General features: G+C 48.0%; 1 protein-coding gene across 1 annotated transcript in view; it reads right to left on the reverse strand.

Moving 5' to 3' along the window:
- The window catches only part of CD247 (CD247 molecule), a 132256-nt gene that overhangs the window by 35145 nt on the left and 71545 nt on the right, over positions 1–25566 (reverse strand). The window contains exons 2-4 of the mRNA XM_056559890.1: positions 25322–25425; positions 15733–15786; positions 11591–11665 (exon numbers count right to left, since the gene is read on the reverse strand). Coding sequence (XP_056415865.1) covers positions 11591–11665; positions 15733–15786; positions 25322–25425 — 233 coding nt within the window. The remainder of the gene's footprint in view (positions 1–11590; positions 11666–15732; positions 15787–25321; positions 25426–25566) is intronic.

The raw sequence follows: 25566 nt of genomic DNA on the forward strand, positions 1-25566 counted from the left end.
GAGAAGGTGATGACTGCGGGGGCGATTAATCTAGAGAAGGTCAGGACTGAGGGAGCCATTACTATAGAGGAGGTGAGGACTGCGGGGGCCATTACTATAGAGAAGGTAATGACTGCGGGGGCCATTACTGTAGAGAAGGTGATGACTGCGGGGGCCATTACTATAGAGAAGGTGACGATTGCGGGGGCCATTACTATAGAGAAGGTGAGGAATGCGGGGGCCATTACTGTAGAGAAGGTGATGACTGCGGGGGCCATTATATAGAGAAGGTGAGGACTGCGGGGGCCATTACTATAGAGAAGGTGATGACTGCGGGGGCCATTACTATAGAGAAGGTGATGACTGCGGGGGCCATTACTATAGAGAAGGTGATGACTGCGGGGGCCATTACTATAGAGAAGGTGATGACTGCGGGGGCCATTACTATAGAGAAGGTGACGATTGCGGGGGCCATTACTATAGAGAAGGTGAGGACTGCGGGGGCCATTACTGTAGAGAAGGTGATGACTGCGGGGGCCATTACTGTAGAGAAGGTGATGACTGCGGGGGACATTACTATAGAGGAGGTGATGACTGCGGGGGTCATTACTATAGAGAAGGTGATGATTGCGGGTGCCATTACTGTAGAGAAGGTGACGACTGCGGGGGCCAGTACTATAGAGAAGGTGATGACTGCGGGGGCCATTACTATAGAGAAGATGAGGACTGCGGGGGCCATTACTATAGAGAAGGTGATGACTGCGGGGGCGATTAATCTAGAGAAGGTCAGGACTGAGGGAGCCATTACTATAGAGAAGGTGAGGACTGCGGGGGCCATTACTATAGAGAAGGTGAGGACTGCGGGGGCCATTACTATAGAGAAGGTGATGACTGCGGGGGCCATTACTATAGAGAAGGTGATGACTGCGGGGGCCATTACTATAGAGAAGGTGACGACTGCGGGGGCCATTACTATAGAGAAGGTGACGACTGCGGGGGCCATTACTATAGAGAAGGTGATGACTGCGGGGGCCATTACTATAGAGAAGGTGAAGACTGCGGGGGCCATTACTGTAGAGAAGGTGATGACTGCGGGGGCCATTACTGTAGAGAAGGTGATGACTGCGGGGGGCCATTACTGTAGAGAAGGTGATGACTGCGGGGGCCATTACTATAGAGAAGGTGATGACTGCGGGGGCCATTACTATAGAGAAGGTGATGACTGCGGGGGCCATTACTATAGAGAAGGTGAGGACTGCGGGGGCCATTACAATAGAGAAGGTGAAGACTGCGGGGGCCATTACTGTAGAGAAGGTGATGACTGCGGGGGCCATTACTGTAGAGAAGGTGATGACTGCAGGGACCATTACTGTAGATAAGGTGATGACTGCGGGAGCCATTACTATAGAGAAGGTGATGACTGCGGGGGCCATTACTATAGAGAAGGAGATGACTGCGGGGGCCATTACTATAGAGGAGGTGATGACTGCGGGGGCCATTACTATAGAGGAGGTGAGGACTGCGGGGGCCATTACTATAGAGAAGGTGAAGACTGCGGTGGCCATTACTATAGAGGAGGTGATGACTGCGGGGGCCATTACTATAGAGGAGGTGATGAATTGGGGGCCATTACTATAGAGAAGGTGATGACTGCAGGGGCCATTACTATAGAGGAGGTGATGACTGCGGGGGCCATTACTATAGAGGAGGTGAGGACTGCGGGGGCCATTACTATAGAGAAGGTGAGTACTGCGGGGGCCATTACTATAGAGAAGGTGATGACTGCGGGGGCCATTACTATAGAGGAGGTGATGATTGCGGGGGCCATTATTATAGAGAAGGAGATGACTGCGGGGGCCATTACTATAGAGAAGGTGAGGACTGCGGGGGCCATTACTATAGAGAAGGAGATGACTGCGGGGGCCTTTACTATAGAGAAGGTGACGACTGCGGGAGCCATTACTATAGAGGAGGTGATGATTGCGGGGGCCATTACTATAGAGAAGGTGATGACTGCGGGGGCCATTACTATAGAGGAGGTGATGACTGCGGGGGCCATTACTATAGAGAAGGAGATGACTGCGGGGGCCATTACTATAGAGAAGGTGATGACTGCGGGGGCCATTACTATAGAGAAGGTGATGACTGCGGGGGCCATTACTATAGAGAAGGTGATGACTGCGGGGGCCATTACTATAGAGAAGGTGATGACTGCGGGGGCCATTACTATAGAGAAGGTGATGACTGCGGGAGCCATTACTATAGAGAAGGAGATGACTGCGGGGGCCATTACTATAGAGAAGGTGATGACTGCGGGGGCCATTACTATAGAGAAGGTGATGACTGCGGGGGCCATTACTATAGAGAAGGAGATGACTGCGGGGGCTATTACTATAGAGAAGGTGATGACTGCGGGGGCCATTACTATAGAGAAGGAGATGAATTGGGGGCCATTACTATAGAGAAGGTGATGACTGCAGGGGGCCATTACTATAGAGAAGGTGATGACTGCGGGGGCCATTACTATAGAGAAGGTGATGACTGCGGGGGCCATTACTATAGAGGAGGTGATGACTGCGGGGGCCATTACTATAGAGAAGGAGATGAATTGGGGGCCATTACTATAGAGGAGGTGATGACTGCGGGGGCCATTACTATAGAGAAGGAGATGAATTGGGGGCCATTACTATAGAGAAGGTGATGACTGCGGGGGCCATTACTATAGAGAAGGAGATGACTGCGGGGGCTATTACTATAGAGAAGGTGATGACTGCGGGGGCCATTACTATAGAGAAGTTGATGACTGCGGGGGCCATTACTATAGAGAAGGTGATGACTGCGGGGGCCATTACTATAGAGAAGGTGATGACTGCGGGGGCCATTACTATAGAGAAGGTGATGACTGCGGGGACCATTACTATAGAGAAGGTGATGACTGCGGGGGCCATTACTATAGAGAAGGTGATGACTGCGGGGGCCATTACTATAGAGAAGGAGATGACTGCGGGGGCCATTACTATAGAGAAGGTGATGACTGCGGGGGCCATTACTATAGAGAAGGTGATGACTGCGGGAGCCATTACTATAGAGAAGGAGACGACTGCGGGGGCCATTACTATAGAGAAGGTGAGGACTGCGGGGGCCATTACTATAGAGAAGGTGATGACTGCGGGGGCCATTACTATAGAGAAGGTGAGGACTGCGGGGGCCATTACTATAGAGAAGGTGATGACTGCGGGGGCCATTACTATAGAGAAGGAGATGACTGCGGGGGCCATTACTATAGAGGAGGTGATGACTGCGGGGGCCATTACTATAGAGGAGGTGAGGACTGCGGGGGCCATTACTATAGAGAAGGTGAAGACTGCGGTGGCCATTACTATAGAGGAGGTGATGACTGCGGGGGCCATTACTATAGAGGAGGTGATGAATTGGGGGCCATTACTATAGAGAAGGTGATGACTGCGGGGGCCATTACTATAGAGAAGGTGAGGACTGCGGGGGCCATTACTATAGAGGAGGTGATGACTGCGGGGGCCATTACTATAGAGGAGGTGATGACTGCGGGGGCCATTACTATAGAGAAGGAGATGACTGCGGGGGCCTTTACTATAGAGGAGGTGATGACTGCGGGGGCCATTACTATAGAGTAGGTGATGACTGCGGGGGCCATTACTGTAGAGAAGGTGATGACTGCGGGGGACATTACTATAGAGAAGGTGATGACTGCGGGGGCCATTACTATAGAGTAGGTGATGACTGCGGGGGCCATTACTGTAGAGAAGGTGATGACTGCGGGGGCCATTACTATAGAGTAGGTGATGACTGCGGGGGCCATTACTATAGAGTAGGTGATGACTGCGGGGGCCATTACTGTAGAGAAGGTGATGACTGCGGGGGCCATTACTGTAGAGGAGGTGATGACTGCGGGGGCCATTACTATAGATAAGGTGATGAATTGGGGGCCATTACTATAGAGGAGGTAATGAATTGGGGGCCATTACTATAGAGAAGGAGATGACTGCGGGGGCCTTTACTATAGAGGAGGTGATGACTGCGGGGGCCATTACTATAGAGAAGGTGATGACTGCGGGGGCCATTACTATAGAGGAGGTGATGACTGCGGGGGGCCATTACTATAGAGAAGGTGAGGACTGCGGGGGCCATTACTATAGAGAAGGTGAGGACTGCGGGGGCCATTACTGTAGAGAAGGAGATGACTGCGGGGGCCATTACTATAGAGAAGGTGATGACTGCGGGGGCCATTACTATAGAGAAGGTGATGACTGCGGGGGCCATTACTATAGAGGAGGTGATGACTGCGGGGGCCATTACTATAGAGGAGGTGATGACTGCGGGGGCCATTACTATAGAGAAGGTGATGACTGCGGGGGCCATTACTATAGAGAAGGTGATGACTGCGGGGGCCATTACTATAGAGAAGGTGATGACTGCGGGGGCCATTACTATAGAGGAGGTGATAATTGCGGGGGCCATTACTGTAGAGAAGGTGATGACTGCGGGAGCCATTACTATAGAGGAGGTGATGACTGCGGGGGCCATTACTATAGAGAAGGTGATGACTGCGGGGGCCATTACTATAGAGAAGGTGATGACTGCGGGGGCCATTACTATAGAGGAGGTGATGATTGCGGGGGCCATTACTGTAGAGAAGGTGATGACTGCGGGGGCCATTACTATAGAGAAGGTGATGACTGCGGGGGCCATTACTATAGAGAAGGTGATGACTGCGGGGGCCATTACTATAGAGAAGGTGATGACTGCGGGGGCCATTACTATAGAGAAGGTGATGACTGCGGGGGCCATTACTATAGAGAAGGTGATGACTGCGGGGGCCATTACTATAGAGAAGGTGATGACTGCGGGGGCCATTACTATAGAGGAGGTGATGACTGCGGGGGCCATTACTATAGAGAAGGTGATGACTGCGGGGGCCATTACTGTAGATAAGGTGATGAATTGGGGGCCATTACTATAGAGAAGGTGATGACTGCGGGGGCCATTACTATAGAGGAGGTGATGACTGCGGGGGCCATTACTATAGAGAAGGTGATGACTGCGGGGGCCATTACTATAGAGAAGGTGATGACTGCGGGGGCCATTACTATAGAGAAGGTGATGACTGCGGGGGCCATTACTATAGAGAAGGTGATGACTGCGGGGGCCATTACTATAGAGAAGGTGATGACTGCGGGGGCCATTACTATAGAGGAGGTGATGACTGCGGGGGCCATTACTATAGAGAAGGTGATGACTGCGGGGGCCATTACTATAGAGAAGGTGAGGACTGCGGGGGCCATTACAATAGAGAAGGTGATGACTGCGGGGGCCATTACTATAGAGAAGGTGAAGACTGCGGGGGCCATTACTGTAGAGAAGGTGATGACTGCGGGGGCCATTACTGTAGAGAAGGTGATGACTGCGGGGGCCATTACTATAGAGAAGGTGATGACTGCGGGGGCCATTACTATAGAGAAGGTGATGACTGCGGGGGCCATTACTATAGAGAAGGTGATGACTGCGGGGGCCATTACTATAGAGGAGGTGATGATTGTGGGGGCCATTACTGTAGAGAAGGTGATGACTGTGCGGGAGCCATTACTATAGAGGAGGTGATGACTGCGGGGGCCATTACTGTAGATAAGGTGATGACTGCGGGGGCCATTACTATAGAGAAGGAGATGACTGCGGGAGCCATTACTATAGAGAAGGTGATGACTGCGGGGGCCATTACTATAGAGAAGGAGATGACTGCGGGGGCCATTACTATAGAGGAGGTGATGACTGCGGGGGCCATTACTATAGAGGAGGTGAGGACTGCGGGGGCCATTACTATAGAGAAGGTGAAGACTGCGGTGGCCATTACTATAGAGGAGGTGATGACTGCGGGGGCCATTACTATAGAGGAGGTGATGAATTGGGGGCCATTACTATAGAGAAGGTGATGACTGCGGGGGCCATTACTATAGAGGAGGTGATGACTGCGGGGGCCATTACTATAGAGGAGGTGAGGACTGCGGGGGCCATTACTATAGAGAAGGTGAGTACTGCGGGGGCCATTACTATAGAGAAGGTGATGACTGCTGGGGCCATTACTATAGAGGAGGTGATGATTGCGGGGGCCATTATTATAGAGAAGGAGATGACTGCGGGGGCCATTACTATAGAGAAGGTGAGGACTGCGGGGGCCATTACTATAGAGAAGGTGATGACTGCGGGGGCCATTACTATAGAGAAGGAGATGACTGCGGGGGCCTTTACTATAGAGAAGGTGACGACTGCGGGGGCCATTACTATAGAGAAGGTGATGACTGCGGGAGCCATTACTATAGAGGAGGTGATGATTGCGGGGGCCATTACTATAGAGAAGGTGATGACTGCGGGGGCCATTACTATAGAGGAGGTGATGATTGCGGGGGCCATTACTATAGAGAAGGTGATGACTGCGGGGGCCATTACTATAGAGAAGGTGATGACTGCGGGGGCCATTACTATAGAGAAGGTGATGACTGCGGGAGCCATTACTATAGAGAAGGAGATGACTGCGGGGGCCATTACTATAGAGAAGGTGAGGACTGCGGGGGCCATTACTATAGAGAAGGTGATGACTGCGGGGGCCATTACTATAGAGGAGGTGAGGACTGCGGGGGCCATTACTATAGAGAAGGAGATGACTGCGGGGGCTATTACTATAGAGAAGGTGATGACTGCGGGGGCCATTACTATAGAGAAGGAGATGAATTGGGGGCCATTACTATAGAGAAGGTGATGACTGCGGGGGCCATTACTATAGAGAAGGTGATGACTGCGGGGGCCATTACTATAGAGAAGGTGATGACTGCGGGGGCCATTACTATAGAGGAGGTGATGACTGCGGGGGCCATTACTATAGAGAAGGAGATGAATTGGGGGCCATTACTATAGAGAAGGTGATGACTGCGGGGGCCATTACTATAGAGAAGGAGATGACTGCGGGGGCTATTACTATAGAGAAGGTGATGACTGCGGGGGCCATTACTATAGAGAAGTTGATGACTGCGGGGGCCATTACTATAGAGAAGGTGATGACTGCGGGGGCCATTACTATAGAGAAGGTGATGACTGCGGGGGCCATTACTATAGAGAAGGTGATGACTGCGGGGGCCATTACTATAGAGAAGGTGATGACTGCGGGGGCCATTACTATAGAGAAGGTGATGACTGCGGGGGCCATTACTATAGAGAAGGAGATGACTGCGGGGGCCATTACTATAGAGAAGGTGATGACTGCGGGGGCCATTACTATAGAGAAGGTGATGACTGCGGGAGCCATTACTATAGAGAAGGAGATGACTGCGGGGGCCATTACTATAGAGAAGGTGAGGACTGCGGGGGCCATTACTATAGAGAAGGTGATGACTGCGGGGGCCATTACTATAGAGAAGGTGATGACTGCGGGGGCCATTACTATAGAGAAGGTGATGACTGCGGGGGCCATTACTATAGAGAAGGAGATGACTGCGGGGGCCATTACTATAGAGGAGGTGATGACTGCGGGGGCCATTACTATAGAGGAGGTGAGGACTGCGGGGGCCATTACTATAGAGAAGGTGAAGACTGCGGTGGCCATTACTATAGAGAAGGTGATGACTGCGGGGGCCATTACTATAGAGAAGGTGATGACTGCGGGGGCCATTACTATAGAGAAGGTGAGGACTGCGGGGGCCATTACTATAGAGGAGGTGATGACTGCGGGGGCCATTACTATAGAGGAGGTGATGACTGCGGGGGCCATTACTATAGAGAAGGAGATGACTGCGGGGGCCTTTACTATAGAGGAGGTGATGACTGCGGGGGCCATTACTATAGAGTAGGTGATGACTGCGGGGGCCATTACTGTAGAGAAGGTGATGACTGCGGGGGACATTACTATAGAGAAGGTGATTACTGCGGGGGCCATTACTATAGAGTAGGTGATGACTGCGGGGGCCATTACTGTAGAGAAGGTGATGACTGCGGGGGCCATTACTATAGAGTAGGTGATGACTGCGGGGGCCATTACTGTAGAGGAGGTGATGACTGCGGGGGCCATTACTATAGATAAGGTGATGAATTGGGGGCCATTACTATAGAGGAGGTAATGAATTGGGGGCCATTACTATAGAGAAGGAGATGACTGCGGGGGCCTTTACTATAGAGGAGGTGATGACTGCGGGGGCCATTACTATAGAGAAGGTGATGACTGCGGGGGCCATTACTATAGAGGAGGTGATGACTGCGGGGGCCATTACTATAGAGAAGGTGAGGACTGCGGGGGCCATTACTGTAGAGAAGGAGATGACTGCGGGGGCCATTACTATAGAGAAGGTGATGACTGCGGGGGCCATTACTATAGAGAAGGTGATGACTGCGGGGGCCATTACTATAGAGGAGGTGATGACTGCGGGGGCCATTACTATAGAGGAGGTGATGACTGCGGGGGCCATTACTATAGAGAAGGTGATGACTGCGGGGGCCATTACTATAGAGAAGGTGATGACTGCGGGGGCCATTACTATAGAGAAGGTGATGACTGCGGGGGCCATTACTATAGAGGAGGTGATGATTGCGGGGGCCATTACTGTAGAGAAGGTGATGACTGCGGGGGCCATTACTATAGAGAAGGTGATGACTGCGGGGGCCATTACTATAGAGAAGGTGATGACTGCGGGGGCCATTACTATAGAGAAGGTGATGACTGCGGGGGCCATTACTATAGAGAAGGTGATGACTGCGGGGGCCATTACTATAGAGGAGGTGATGACTGCGGGGGCCATTACTATAGAGAAGGTGATGACTGCGGGGGCCATTACTGTAGATAAGGTGATGAATTGGGGGCCATTACTATAGAGAAGGTGATGACTGCGGGGGCCATTACTATAGAGGAGGTGATGACTGCGGGGGCCATTACTATAGAGAAGGTGATGACTGCGGGGGCCATTACTATAGAGAAGGTGATGACTGCGGGGGCCATTACTATAGAGAAGGTGATGACTGCGGGGGCCATTACTATAGAGGAGGTGATGACTGCGGGGGCCATTACTATAGAGGAGGTGATGACTGCGGGAGCCATTACTATAGAGGAGGTGATGACTGCGGGGGCCATTACTGTAGAGGAGGTGAGGACTGCGGGGGCCATTACTATAGAGGAGGTGATGACTGCGGGGGCCATTACTATAGAGGAGGTGATGACTGCGGGGGCCATTACTATAGAGGAGGTGATGACTGCGGGGGCCATTACTATAGAGAAGGTGAGGACTGCGGGGGCCATTACTATAGAGAAGGTGAGGACTGCGGGGGCCATTACTGTAGAGAAGGAGATGACTGCGGGGGCCATTACTATAGAGAAGGTGATGACTGCGGGGGCCATTACTATAGAGAAGGTGATGACTGCGGGGGCCATTACTATAGAGGAGGTGATGACTGCGGGGGCCATTACTATAGAGGAGGTGATGACTGCGGGGGCCATTACTATAGAGAAGGTGATGACTGCGGGGGCCATTACTATAGAGAAGGTGATGACTGCGGGGGCCATTACTATAGAGAAGGTGATGACTGCGGGGGCCATTACTATAGAGAAGGTGATGACTGCGGGGGCCATTACTATAGAGAAGGTGATGACTGCGGGGGCCATTACTATAGAGAAGGTGATGACTGCGGGGGCCATTACTATAGAGAAGGTGATGACTGCGGGGGCCATTACTATAGAGGAGGTGATGACTGCGGGGGCCATTACTATAGAGAAGGTGATGACTGCGGGGGCCATTACTATAGAGAAGGTGATGACTGCGGGGGCCATTACTATAGAGAAGGTGATGACTGCGGGGGCCATTACTATAGAGAAGGTGATGACTGCGGGGGCCATTACTATAGAGGAGGTGATGACTGCGGGGGCCATTACTATAGAGAAGGAGATGACTGCGGGGGCTATTACTATAGAGGAGGTGATGACTGCGGGGGCCATTACTATAGAGGAGGTGATGACTGCGGGAGCCATTACTATAGAGGAGGTGATGACTGCGGGGGCCATTACTGTAGAGGAGGTGAGGACTGCGGGGGCCATTACTATAGAGAAGGTGATGACTGCGGGAGCCATTACTATAGAGGAGGTGATGACTGCGGGGGCCATTACTATAGAGGAGGTGATGACTGCGGGGGCCATTACTATAGAGGAGGTGATGACTGCGGGAGCCATTACTATAGAGGAGGTGATGACTGCGGGGGCCATTACTGTAGAGGAGGTGAGGACTGCGGGGGCCATTACTGTAGAGGAGGTGAGGACTGCGGGGGCCATTACTGTAGAGGAGGTGAGGACTGCGGGAGCCATTACTATAGAGAAGGTGATGACTGCGGGGGCCATTACTATAGAGGAGGTGATGAATTGGGGGCCATTACTATAGAGGAGGTGATGAATTGGGGGCTGGCAGAGAGACTGGCTTTAAGCATTTTATTCACACATGGCAGCCAAGTATGACAGGAAGTGCGGACGTATTTGGTTGCTACCTGCGAATTGGTTTCTCACAAACTAAACTAAAAATCATTATGGACACTTTTTTGCCCATTTTGATAGCAGAAAAAGAAAGATATAATATAATATAGTTGATAGATATGAGATAGATAGATATGAGATAGATAGATAGATAGATAGATATGAGATAGATAGATATGAGATAGATAGATAGATAGATAGATATGAGATAGATAATAGATAGATATGAGATAGATAGAGAGAGATAGATAGGAGATAGAAAGATAGAAAGAACTCAGTAAAGCAGCAGCAAATTCTAATTAGGAAGTCATAGGAGACTTGGTAAAGGACTCCAACTTCAATAAAAAGGATAAAACTGCAGCACACAGATGTATCAGATGGAATAAATCACCTTTTTTGCACCACGATACATCTGTGTGCTGCAGTTTTATCCTTTTTTATAGATAGATATGAGATAGATAGATAGATATGAGATAGATAGATAGATATGAGAGAGATAGATAGATATGAGAGAGAGAGATAGATAGATAGATAGATATGAGATAGATAAATATGAGATAGATAGATATGAGAGGGATAGATAGATATGAGAGATAGATATGTGATAGATATGAGAGAGATGGATAGATATGAGATAGATAGATATGTGATAGATAGATAGATAGATAGATAGATATGAGATAGATAGATATGAGATAGATAGATAGATAGATAGATAGATATGAGATAGATGGATAGATATGAGATAGATAGATAGATATGAGATAGATAAATATGAGATAGATAGATATGAGAGGGATAGATAGATATGAGAGATAGATATGTGATAGATATGAGAGAGATGGATAGATATGAGATAGATAGATATATGATAGATAGATAGATAAATAGATAGATATGAGATAGATGGATAGATATGAGATAGATAGATAGATAAGATATGAGATAGATAGATAGATAGATATGAGATAGATGGATAGATATGAGATAGATAGATAAGATATGAGATAGATAAGATATGAGAGATAGATAGATATGAGATACATTTTAGATATATAGATATGAAATAGATTAGTTACTTACTCTGTTTGTGCCTTTTTCCGTATCTCTAGCTTTATGTATCTCATCGTAATGCTCTTGGGCACGATATTGAAGTTTCTAGAAATAATGAGATGAGTTAGATTAGAAGGGTAGGATCATTTCCATTGCCAATCATCTAGGGCAGGTTATGGGGTAGAATGCCAGAGCACCAATTTTCTAGGAGACCCCAAAAATTAGACCACTTAGGGCATCTACCTGGCCTACCAGGGGTCTTGGGACTGAGGACAATTGGGTGAACATAGACGTCTTTCCACTTTCACATGATTTCAGTGTTCAAAAACATTTTAAAGAAGTTATAGTAAACCCTGAATATACCACATGGAAGGCCGAGATATGAGGAGCTGTTCAATAGGGTCTAGAGGAGCCAATGGTTTCTTCCCTATTTAAAGGGGTATTCTAGTGGGGAAAAAAAACAAATCTCAAACCAACTGGTGCCAGAAAGTTATACAGATCTGTAAATTACTTATATATAAAAATATGAATCCTTCCACTACTTATCAGCTGCTGTGTGCTCCAGAGGAAGTAGTGTAGTTCTTTCCAGTCTGACCACAGTGCTCTCTGCTGACACCTCTGTCCATTTCAGGAACTGGCCAGAATAGGAGCAATTTTCCATAGCAAACCTCTCCTGCTTCAGACAGTTCCTGACATGGACAGAGGTGGCAGCAGAGAGCACTGTGGTCACATTAGAAATAACTACACAACTCTCTCTTGTCACGATGCCGGCAGGCAGGTAGTGGATCCTCTGTGCCAGAGAGGGATTGGCGAGGACCGCGCTAGTGGACCGGTTCTAAGTCACTACTGGTTTTCACCAGAGCCCGCCGCAAAGCGGGATGGTCTTGCTGCGGCGGTAGTGACCAGGTCGTATCCACTAGCAACGGGTCACCTCTCTGACTGCTGATGATAGGCGAGGTACAAGGGAGTAGACAGAAGCAAGGTCGGACGTAGCAGAAGGTCGGGGGCAGGCGGCAAGGTTCGTAGTCAGGGTGGATAGCAGAAGTTCTGGTACACAGGCTTTAGACACACAAAACGCTTTCACTAGGCACAAGGGCAACAAGATCCGGCAAGGGAGTGCATGGGAGGAGGTCAGATATAGTCAGGGACCAGGTGGAAGCCAATTAAGCTGATTGGGCCAGGCACCAATCATTGGTGCACTGGCCCTTTAAGTCTCAGGGAGCTGGCGCGCGCGCGCCCTAGAGAGCGGAGCCGCGCGCGCCAGCACATGACAGCAGGGGACGGGAACGGGTAAGTGACCTGGGATGCGATTCGCGAGCGGGCGCGTCCCGCTGTGCGAATCGCATCCCCAACGGCCATGACAGTGCAGCGCTCCCGGTCAGCGGGACCGACCGGGGAGCTGCAGGGAGAAAGACGCCGCGAGCGCTCCGGGGAGGAGAGGGGACCCGGAGCGCTAGGCGTAACAGTACCCCCCCCCTTAGGTCTCCCCTTTTTTTTGTCCGGTGACTGCCTCCCCTGGGATGAGGACACCGGGAAGGAATGGATGGTTTCCTCAATGGCAGGCAGTACAGCAGGAGTAGGAATGGGGAGGGAGGGCAGAGGGTGAAGCTTGGCACGGGGCAGGGAGACACAAGGACGGGAGCCATGAGGGGACACAGAGGCTTGCCTGAAGGGACTGGGAGGGGGGGAGAGGCATTTTCTGTGGCAGGCAGAGTCCCTAACGACCTTAGGGGGACCGGATACAGGAGGAACCACAGGGTCACGGCAGGGAGTATTGGGAACCGGTTTAAGGCAGTCCTTGGAACAAGAGGGACCCCAACTCTTGATCTCCCCAGTGGACCAGTCCAGGGTTGGGGAATGGTGTAGAAGCCAGGGTAGTCCAAGGAGAATTTCGGAAGTGCAATTGGGAAGGACCAAAAATTCAATTTTCTCGTGATGAGGTCCGATGCACATTAGGAGGGGCTCCGTGCGGTAACGCACGGTGCAATCCAACCTGGCTCCGTTGACCGCGGAAATGTGGAGTGGCTTGACAAGACGGGTCACCGGAATGCGGAATTTATTCACTAAGGACTCCCGAATAAAATTCCCAGAAGCTCCAGAGTCCAGGCAGGCCACGGCTGAGAGGGAAGAGCTGGCTGAAGTAGAAATCCGTACAGGCACCGTGAGACGTGGAGAAGCCGACTTAGCATCCAGAGACGCCACACCCACGAGAGCTGGGTGCGAGCGTGCGTTTCCCAGACGTGGAGGACGGATAGGGCAATCCACCAAAAAATGTTCCGTACTGGCACAGTACAGACAAAGATTCTCTTCCTTACGGCGATTCCTCTCTTCCAGGGTCAGGCGAGACCGATCCACTTGCATGGCTTCCTCGGCGGGAGGCTTAGGCGCAGATTGCAGTGGAGACTGTGGGAGAGGTGTCCAGAGATCTAAGTCTTTTTCCTGGCGGAGCTCTTGATGTCTCTCAGAAAAACGCATGTCAATGCGCGTGGCTAGATAAATGAGTTCATGCAGGTTAGCAGGAGTTTCTCGTGCGGCCAGAACATCTTTAATGTTGCTGGATAGGCCTTTTTTAAAGGTCGCGCAGAGGGCCTCATTATTCCAGGAAAGTTCAGAAGCAAGAGTACGGAATTGTATGGCGTACTCGCCAACGGAAGAATTACCCTGGACCAGGTTCAGCAGGGCAGTCTCAGCAGAAGAGGCTCGGGCAGGTTCCTCAAAGACACTTCGAATTTCTGAGAAGAAGGAGTGTACAGAGGCAGTGACGGGGTCATTGCGGTCCCAGAGCGGTGTGGCCCATGACAGAGCTTTTCCAGACAGAAGGCTGACTACGAAAGCCACCTTAGACCTTTCAGTAGGAAACTGGTCCGACATCATCTCCAAGTGCAGAGAACATTGCGAAAGAAAGCCACGGCAAAACTTAGAGTCCCCATTAAATTTGTCCGGCAAGGACAGGCGGAGGCTAGGAGTGGCCACTCGCTGCGGAAGGGGTGCAGGAGCTGGCGGAGGAGATGATTGCTGCTGAAGTTGCGACTGAAGTTGCTGCACAATGGTGAATACTTCCGACAGCTGGTGGGTTAGATGGGCGATCTGTCGGGATTGCTGGGCGACCACCGTGGTGATATCAGAGATATAAGGCAGAGGGACGTCAGCGGGATCCATGGCCGGATCTACTGTCACGATGCCGGCAGGCAGGTAGTGGATCCTCTGTGCCAGAGAGGGATTGGCGAGGACCGCGCTAGTGGACCGGTTCTAAGTCACTACTGGTTTTCACCAGAGCCCGCCGCAAAGCGGGATGGTCTTGCTGCGGCGGTAGTGACCAGGTCGTATCCACTAGCAACGGGTCACCTCTCTGACTGCTGATGATAGGCGAGGTACAAGGGAGTAGACAGACGCAAGGTCGGACGTAGCAGAAGGTCGGGGGCAGGCGGCAAGGTTCGTAGTCAGGGTGGATAGCAGAAGTTCTGGTACACAGGCTTTAGACACACAATACGCTTTCACTAGGCACAAGGGCAACAAGATCCGGCAAGGGAGTGCATGGGAGGAGGTCAGATATAGTCAGGGACCAGGTGGAAGCCAATTAAACTAATTGGGCCAGGCACCAATCATTGGTGCACTGGCCCTTTAAGTCTCAGGGAGCTGGCGCGCGCGCGCCCTAGAGAGCGGAGCCGCGCGCGCCAGCACATGACAGCAGGGGACGGGAACGGGTAAGTGACCTGGGATGCGATTCGCGAGCGGGCGCGTCCCGCTGTGCGAATCGCATCCCCAACGGCCATGACAGTGCAGCGCTCCCGGTCAGCGGGACCGACCGGGGAGCTGCAGGGAGAAAGACGCCGTGAGCGCTCCGGGGAGGAGCGGGGACCCGAAGCGCTAGGCGTAACATCTCTGGAGCATACAACAGCTGATAAGTACTGGAAGAATTAAGATTTTTTAATAGAAGTAATTTACAAATCTGTTTAACTTTCTGGCATTGGTTGATTTGAAAAAAATAAAAATAAAAAAAATTCCACCAGAGTACCCCTTTATTACAATGACTAAAACTGAGGTAGGATAATGAACCAAAATAGTTTTGTTAAACATCAAGAAGTGGGTGAAAAAATCATGAGGGGTCCAACTCCCTCTGCACAAATAGATAATAAGGCAAAATGTTTAGTAAGAACGAGATCCATACTCACACTGTAGGTCTTATCACCATCCTCCTCGCCAACCACTGGGCCTCTCTTGGACAGCTTAACAAAACATAGAAGTATTATTTATACACATATACAAGAAAGGCTAGGTTCACACTACGGAATCTCTGGGCAGAATTTCTGCCGGAGACCAAGCCGGCGGCACTAGGACTGTATTGCCGTCCCCATAGACGGCAATGCATTTCTGGGTAGATCTTTTGGTAGACATCTAAGCATTGACATCTATGAGGATGGCAATGCAGTCCGCGCGGTCCTAGTGCTGCCGGTTTGGTCTCCGGCAGAAATTCTGGCCAAAAATCCCACAGTGTGAACCTAGCCTAAAACAATCAACAACTAAAAAAAAAAAAAAAAACAAGAGAAGCAGAATATAACTACCAAAATTCTGCATGCTAAGTACAAGTGTACAAATACTATAATACTGCCTCATATATACAAGAATATAACTACTATAATACTACCTCCTATATACAAGAATATAACTACTATAATACTGCTCCTATATACAAGAATATAACTACTATAATACTGCTCCTATATACAAGAATATAACTACTATAATACTGCTCCTATATACAAGAATATAACTGCTATAATACTGCTCCTATATACAAGAATATAACTACTATAATACTGCTCCTATATACAAGAATATAACTACTATAATACTGCTCCTATATACAAGAATATAACTACTATAATACTGCTCCTATATACAAGAATATAACTGCTATAATACTGCTCCTATATACAAGAATATAACTACTATAATACTGCTCCTATATACAAGAATATAACTACTATAATACTACTCCTATATACAAGAATATAACTACTATAATACTGCTCCTATATACAAGAATATAACTACTATAATACTGCTCCTATATACAATAATATAACTATTATAATACTGCCTCCTATATACAAGAATATAACTATTATAATACTGCCTCCTATATACAAGAATATAACTACTATAATACTGCTCCTATATACAAGAATATAACTACTATAATACTGCTCCTGTATACAAGAATATAACTACTATAATACTGTCTCCTATATACAAGAATATAACTACTATAATACTGTTCCTATATACAAGAATATTACTACTATAATACTGCTCCTATATACAAGAATATAACTACTATAATACTGCTCCTATATACAAGAATATAACTACTATAATACTGCTCCTATATACAAGAATATAACTACTATAATACTGCTGCTATATACAAGAATATAACTACTATAATACTGCTCCTATATACAAGAATATAACTACTATAATACTGCTACTATATACAAGAATATAACTACTATAATACTGATCCTATATACAAGAATATAACTACTATAACACTGCCTCCTATATACAAGAATATAACTACTATAATACTGCTCCTATATACAAGAATATAAGTACTATAATACTGCTCCTATATACAAGAATATAACTACTATAATACTGCCTCCTATATACAAGAATATAACTACTATAATACTGCTCCTATATACAAGAATGTAACTACTATAACACTGCCTCCTATATACAAGAATATAACTACTATAATGCTGCTCCTATATACAAGAATATAACTACTATAATACTGCTCCTATATACAAGAATATAACTACTATACTACTGCTCCTATATATAAGAATATAACTACTATAATACTGCTCCTATATACAAGAATATAAGTACTATAATACTGCCTCCTATATACAAGAATATAACTACTATAATACTGCTCCTATATACAAGAATATAACTACTATAATACTGCTCCCTATGTACAAGAATATGACAACTATAATACTGCTCCTATATACAAGAATATAACTACTATAATACTGCTCCTATATACAAGAATATGACTACTATAATACTGCCTCCTATATACAAGAATATAACTACTATAATACTGCTCCCTATGTACAAGAATATAACTACTATAATACTGCTCCTATGTACAAGAATATAACTACTATAATACTGCTCCTATATACAAGAATATAACTACTATAATACTGCTCCTATGTACAAGAATATAACTACTATAATACTGCTCCTATATACAAGAATATAACTACTATAATACTGTTCCTATATACAAGAATATAACTACTATAATACTGTATCCTATATACAAGAATATAACAACTATAATACTGCTCCTATATACAAGAATATAACTACTATAATACTGCCTCCTATATACAAGAATATGACTACTATAATACTGCTATATACAAGAATATAACTACTGTAATATTGCTCCTATGTACAAGAATATAACTACTATAATACTGTTCCTATATACAGGAATATAACTACTATAATACTGCTCCTATATACAAGAATATAACTACTATAATACTGCTCCCTATATACAAGAATATAACTACTATAATACTTCTCCCTATGTACAAGAATATAACTACTATAATACTGCTCCCTATGTACAAGAATATAACTACTATAATACTGCCTCCTATATACAAGAATATAACTACTATAATACTGCTCCTATATACAAGAATATAACTACCATAATACTGCCTTCTATATACAATATAACTACTATAATACTGCTCCTATATACAAGAATATAACTACTATAATACAGCTCCTATATACAAGAATATAACTACTATAATACTGCCCCCTATATACAAGAATATAACTACTATAATACTGCTCCTATGTACAAGAATATAACTACTATGATACTGCTCCTATATACAAGAATATAACTACTATAATACTGCCCCTATATACAAGAATATAACTACTATAGTACTGCTCCTATATACAAGAATCTACCTACTATAATACTGCTCCTATATACAAGAATATATCTACTATAATACTGCCCCTATATACAAGAATATAACTACTATAATACTGCTCCTATATACAAGAATATAACTACTATAATACTGCCTCCTCTGTACAAGAATATAACTACTATAATACTGCTCCTATATACAAGAATATAACTACTATAATACTGTTCCTATATACAAGAATATAACTACTATAATACTGCTCCCTATATACAAGAATATAACTACTATAATACTGCTCCTATATACAAGAATATAACTACTATAATACTGCCCCTATATACAAGAATATAACTACTATAATACTGCTCCTTGTTACGCCGAGCGCTCCGGGTCCCCGCTCCTCCCCGGAGCGCTCGCTTCACTCTCTCCGCTGCAGCGCTCCGGTCACGTCCTCTGACCCGGGGCGCTGCGATCCCGCTGCCAGCCGGGATGCGATTCGCGATGCGGGTAGCGCCCGCTCGCGATGCGCACCCCGGCTCCCCTACCTGACTCGCTCCCCGTCTGTTCTGTCCCGGCGCGCGCGGCCCCGCTCCCTAGGGCGCGCGCGCGCCGGGTCTCTGCGATTTAAAGGGCCACTGCGCCGCTGATTGGCGCAGTGGTTCCAATTAGGGTATCACCTGTGCAGTTCCCTATATTACCTCACTTCCCTTGCACTCCCTTGCCGGATCTTGTTGCCTTAGTGCCAGTGAAAGCGTTCCTTGTGTGTTCCTTGCCTGTGTTTCCAGACCTTCTGCCGTTGCCCCTGACTACGATCCTTGCTGCCTGCCCCGACCTTCTGCTACGTCCGACCTTGCTTCTGCCTACTCCCCTGTACCGCGCCTATCTTCAGCAGCCAGAGAGGTGAGCCGTTGCTAGTGGATACGACCTGGTCACTACCGCCGCAGCAAGACCATCCCGCTTTGCGGCGGGCTCTGGTGAAAACCAGTAGTGGCTTAGAACCGGTCCACTAGCACGGTCCACGCCAATCCCTCTCTGGCACAGAGGGTCCACTACCTGCCAGCCGGCATCGTGACAGTAGATCCGGCCATGGATCCCGCTGAAGTTCCTCTGCCAGTTGTCGCTGACCTCACCACGGTGGTCGCCCAGCAGTCACAACAGATAGCGCAACAAGGCCAACAGCTGTCTCAACTGACCGTTATGCTACAACAGTTACTACCACAGCTTCAGCAGTCATCTCCTCCGCCAGCTCCTGCACCTCCTCCGCAGCGAGTGGCCGCTCCTGGGATACGCTTATCCTTACCGGATAAATTTGATGGGGACTCTAAGTTTTGCCGTGGCTTTCTTTCCCAATGTTCCCTGCATCTGGAGATGATGTCGGACCTGTTTCCCACTGAAAGGTCTAAGGTGGCTTTCGTAGTCAGTCTTCTGTCCGGAAAAGCCCTGTCATGGGCCACACCGCTCTGGGACCGCAATGACCCCGTCACTGCCTCTGTACACTCCTTCTTCTCGGAAATCCGAAGTGTCTTTGAGGAACCTGCCCGAGCCTCTTCTGCTGAGACTGCCCTGTTGAACCTGGTCCAGGGTAATTCTTCCGTTGGCGAGTATGCCGTACAGTTCCGTACACTTGCTTCAGAATTGTCCTGGAATAATGAGGCCCTCTGCGCGACCTTCAAAAAAGGCCTATCCAGCAACATTAAAGATGTTCTGGCCGCACGAGAAATTCCTGCTAATCTACATGAACTTATTCACCTAGCCACTCGCATTGACATGCGTTTTTCTGAAAGGCGTCAGGAACTCCGCCAAGATATGGAACTCGCACGAGGCGTTTCGTCTCCTCGGCTCCTCTCTCCTCTGGTCCCCTGCAATCTGTTCCTGTGCCTCCCGCCATGGAGGCTATGCAGGTCGACCGGTCTCGCCTGACACCTCAAGAGAGGACACAACGCCGTATGGAGAACCTCTGCCTGTACTGTGCTAGTACCGAACACTTCCTGAGGGATTGTCCTATCCGTCCTCCCCGCCTGGAAAGACGTACGCTGACTCCGCACAAAGGTGAGACAGTCCTTGATGTCTTCTCTGCTTCTCCACGTCTTACTGTGCCTGTGCGGATGTCTGCCTCTGCCTTCTCCTTCTCTACGGTGGCCTTCTTGGACTCTGGATCTGCAGGAAATTTTATTTTGGCCTCTCTCGTCTACAGGTTCAACATCCCGGTGACCAGTCTCGCCAGACCCCTCTACATCAATTGTGTAAATAATGAAAGATTGGACTGTACCATACGTTTCTGCACGGAGCCCCTTCTTATGAGCATCGGATCTCATCATGAGAGGATTGAACTTTTGGTCCTCCCCAATTGCACCTCAGAAATTCTCCTTGGACTTCCCTGGCTTCAACTTCATTCCCCAACCCTGGATTGGTCCACTGGGGAGATCAAGAGTTGGGGGTCCTCTTGTTCCAAGAACTGTCTAAAACCGGTTCCCAGTAACCCTTGCCGTAACTCTGTGGTTCCTCCAGTAACCGGTCTCCCTAAGGCCTATATGGACTTCGCGGATGTTTTCTGCAAAAAACAAGCTGAGACTCTACCTCCTCACAGGCCTTATGATTGCCCTATCGACCTCCTCCCGGGCACCACTCCACCCCGGGGCAGAATTTATCCTCTCTCTGCCCCAGAGACTCTTGCCATGTCCGAATACGTCCAGGAGAATCTAAAAAAGGGCTTTATCCGTAAATCCTCCTCTCCTGCCGGAGCCGGATTTTTCTTTGTGTCCAAAAAAGATGGCTCCCTACGTCCTTGCATTGACTACCGCGGTCTTAATAAAATCACGGTTAAGAACCGCTACCCCTTACCCCTCATCTCTGAACTCTTTGATCGCCTCCAAGGTGCCCACATCTTCACTAAATTGGACTTAAGAGGCGCCTATAACCTCATCCGTATCAGAGAGGGGGACGAGTGGAAAACGGCATTTAACACCAGAGATGGACACTTTGAGTAACTGGTCATGCCCTTTGGACTGTGCAATGCCCCTGCCGTCTTCCAAGACTTTGTCAATGAAATTTTTCGTGATCTGTTATACTCCTGTGTTATTGTATATCTGGACGATATCCTAATTTTTTCTGCCAATCTAGAAGAACACCGCCAGCATGTCCGTATGGTTCTTCAGAGACTTCGTGACAACCAACTCTATGCCAAAATTGAGAAATGTCTGTTTGAATGCCAATCTCTTCCTTTTCTAGGATATTTGGTCTCTGGCCAGGGACTACAGATGGATCCAGACAAACTCTCTGCCGTCTTAGATTGGCCACGCCCCTCCGGACTCCGTGCTATCCAACGCTTTTTGGGGTTCGCCAATTATTACAGGCAATTTATTCCACATTTTTCTACCATTGTGGCTCCTATCGTGGCTTTAACCAAAAAAAATGCTGATCCCAAGTCCTGGCCTCCTCAAGCAGAAGACGCCTTTAAACGACTCAAGTCTGCCTTTTCTTCGGCTCCCGTGCTCTCCAGACCTGACCCTTCCAAACCCTTCCTATTGGAGGTTGATGCCTCCTCAGTGGGAGCTGGAGCTGTTCTTCTACAAAAAAATTCTTCCGGGCATGCTGTCACTTGTGGTTTTTTCTCTAGGACCTTCTCTCCAGCGGAGAGGAACTACTCCATCGGGGATCGAGAGCTTCTAGCCATTAAATTAGCACTTGAGGAATGGAGGCATCTGCTGGAGGGATCAAGATTTCCTGTTATTATCTACACCGACCACAAGAACCTCTCCTACCTCCAGTCTGCCCAACGGCTGAATCCTCGCCAGGCCCGGTGGTCTCTGTTCTTTGCCCGATTTAATTTTGAGATTCACTTTCGTCCTGCCGATAAGAACATTAGGGCCGATGCTCTCTCTCGTTCCTCGGATGCTTCTGAAGTTGAACTCTCTCCGCAACACATCATTCCACCTGACTGTCTGATCTCCACTTCTCCTGCCTCCATCAGGCAGACTCCTCCAGGAAAGACCTTTGTTTCTCCACGCCAACGCCTCGGAATCCTCAAATGGGGTCACTCCTCCCATCTCGCAGGTCATGCGGGCATCAAGAAATCTGTGCAACTCATCTCCCGCTTCTATTGGTGGCCGACTCTGGAGACGGATGTTGTGGACTTTGTGCGAGCCTGCACTATCTGTGCCCGGGATAAGACTCCTCGCCAGAAGCCCGCTGGTTTTCTTCATCCTCTGCCTGTCCCCGAACAGCCTTGGTCTCTGATTGGTATGGATTTTATTACTGATTTACCCCCTTCCCGTGGCAACACTGTTATTTGGGTGGTCGTTGATCGATTCTCCAAAATGGCACATTTCATCCCTCTTCCTGGTCTTCCTTCTGCGCCTCAGTTGGCTAAACAATTTTTTGTACACATTTTTCGTCTTCACGGGTTGCCTACGCAGATTGTCTCGGATAGAGGTGTCCAATTCGTGTCTAAATTCTGGAGGGCTCTCTGTAAACAACTCAAGATTAAATTAAATTTTTCCTCTGCATATCATCCCCAGTCCAATGGACAAGTAGAAAGAATTAACCAGATCTTGGGTGATTATTTGCGACATTTTGTTTCCTCCCGCCAGGATGACTGGGCAGATCTCCTTCCATGGGCCGAATTCTCGTATAACTTCAGGGTCTCTGAGTCTTCCTCCAAATCCCCATTTTTCGTGGTGTACGGCCGTCACCCTCTTCCCCCCCTCCCTACCCCCTTGCCCTCTGGTCTGCCCGCTGTGGATGAAAGTTCTCGTGACCTTTCCATTATATGGAGAGAGACCCAAAATTCTCTCCTACAGGCTTCTTCACGCATGAAGAGGTTCGCGGATAAGAAAAGAAGAGCTCCCCCCGTTTTTTCCCCTGGAGACAAGGTATGGCTCTCCGCTAAATATGTCCGCTTCCGTGTCCCTAGCTACAAGTTGGGACCACGCTATCTTGGTCCTTTCAAAATTTTGTGTCAAATTAATCCTGTCTCTTATAAACTTCTTCTTCCTCCTTCTCTTCGTATCCCTAATGCCTTTCACGTCTCTCTTCTCAAACCACTCATCCTCAACCGTTTTTCTCCCAAATCTGTTCCTCCCACTCCTGTTTCCGGCTCCTCGGACGTCTTCTCGGTCAAGGAAATTTTGGCTGCCAAAAAGGTCAGAGGGAAAAATTTTTTTTTAGTAGACTGGGAGGGTTGTGGTCCTGAAGAGAGATCCTGGGAACCTGAGGACAACATCCTTGACAAAAGTCTGCTCCTCAGGTTCTCAGGCTCCAAGAAGAGGGGGAGACCCAAGGGGGGGGGGTACTGTTACGCCGAGCGCTCCGGGTCCCCGCTCCTCCCCGGAGCGCTCGCTTCACTCTCTCCGCTGCAGCGCTCCGGTCACGTCCTCTGACCCGGGGCGCTGCGATCCCGCTGCCAGCCGGGATGCGATTCGCGATGCGGGTAGCGCCCGCTCGCGATGCGCACCCCGGCTCCCCTACCTGACTCGCTCCCCGTCTGTTCTGTCCCGGCGCGCGCGGCCCCGCTCCCTAGGGCGCGCGCGCGCCGGGTCTCTGCGATTTAAAGGGCCACTGCGCCGCTGATTGGCGCAGTGGTTCCAATTAGGGTATCACCTGTGCACTTCCCTATATTACCTCACTTCCCTTGCACTCCCTTGCCGGATCTTGTTGCCTTAGTGCCAGTGAAAGCGTTCCTTGTGTGTTCCTTGCCTGTGTTTCCAGACCTTCTGCCGTTGCCCCTGACTACGATCCTTGCTGCCTGCCCCGACCTTCTGCTACATCCGACCTTGCTTCTGTCTACTCCCTTGTACCGCGCCTATCTTCAGCAGTCAGAGAGGTTGAGCCGTTGCTAGTGGATACGACCTGGTCACTACCGCCGCAGCAAGACCATCCCGCTTTGCGGCGGGCTCTGGTGAAAACCAGTAGTGGCTTAGAACCGGTCCACTAGCACGGTCCACGCCAATCCCTCTCTGGCACAGAGGGTCCACTACCTGCCAGCCGGCATCGTGACACTCCTATATACAAGAATATAACTACTATAATACTGCTCTTATATACAAGAATATAACTACTATAATACTCCTCCTATATATAAGAATATAACTACTATAATACTGCTCCTATATACAAGAATATAACTACTATAATACTGCCCCTATATACAAGAATATAACTCCTATAATACTGCTCCTATATACAAGAATATAACTACTATAATACTGCTCCTATATACAAGAATATATCTACTATAATACTGCTCCTATATACAAGAATATAGCTTCTATAATACTGCTCCTATATACAAGAATATAACTACTATAATACTGCTCCTATATACAAGAATATAACTACTATAATACTGCTCCTATATACAAGAATATAACTACTATAATACTGCTCTGGGGGAGATTTATCAAAACCTGTCCAGAGGAAAATTTGCCCAGTTGGCATGGCAACCAATCAGATCGCTTCTTTCATTTTTAACTAGGCCTCTGCACAGGTTTTGATAAATCTCCCCCATTGTCTCTACTGGTTATTAAATGGCTGATTCTTGAGCTGAAGATTCTATAAGTAGTCACCTCTGGATCTACGCTGCCCGTAGTCAGAGGCCTGCACTGCCCGAGTATATGTTTTCACCCAGTGTGAAATTCGGTTCATGCTTTATGTTATGCGCCAATTATGCCGGAAAATGTGGCTGCATTTTCCGGAATAGCTGGTTAAATATGCAATGGAAAATGTAGCCTATAGGTTACACATGACACATTTTCAAATAATAAATATCCTTTACCTTCTCTCTGAAGAACAGCGCGGTGACAATGATCGCATAGAAAAACAATATGCCGTCCAGCATGTAACAGTATCTGAGATCGGCCAGACCTAAAAATTGTGCATCTGTAATCAAAAAGAGAGATTGTGAGATAGGGACAAAGACTGTGACTATTACTACAGAGATACAGTATAATAGATACAATGTAATAATAGATACAATATATTCATAGATACAATAGATACAATGTAATAATAGACACAATA

The sequence above is a fragment of the Hyla sarda genome, chromosome 2 (genome assembly GCF_029499605.1).
Source record: "Hyla sarda isolate aHylSar1 chromosome 2, aHylSar1.hap1, whole genome shotgun sequence".
NCBI classification, from domain to species: domain Eukaryota; kingdom Metazoa; phylum Chordata; class Amphibia; order Anura; family Hylidae; genus Hyla; species Hyla sarda.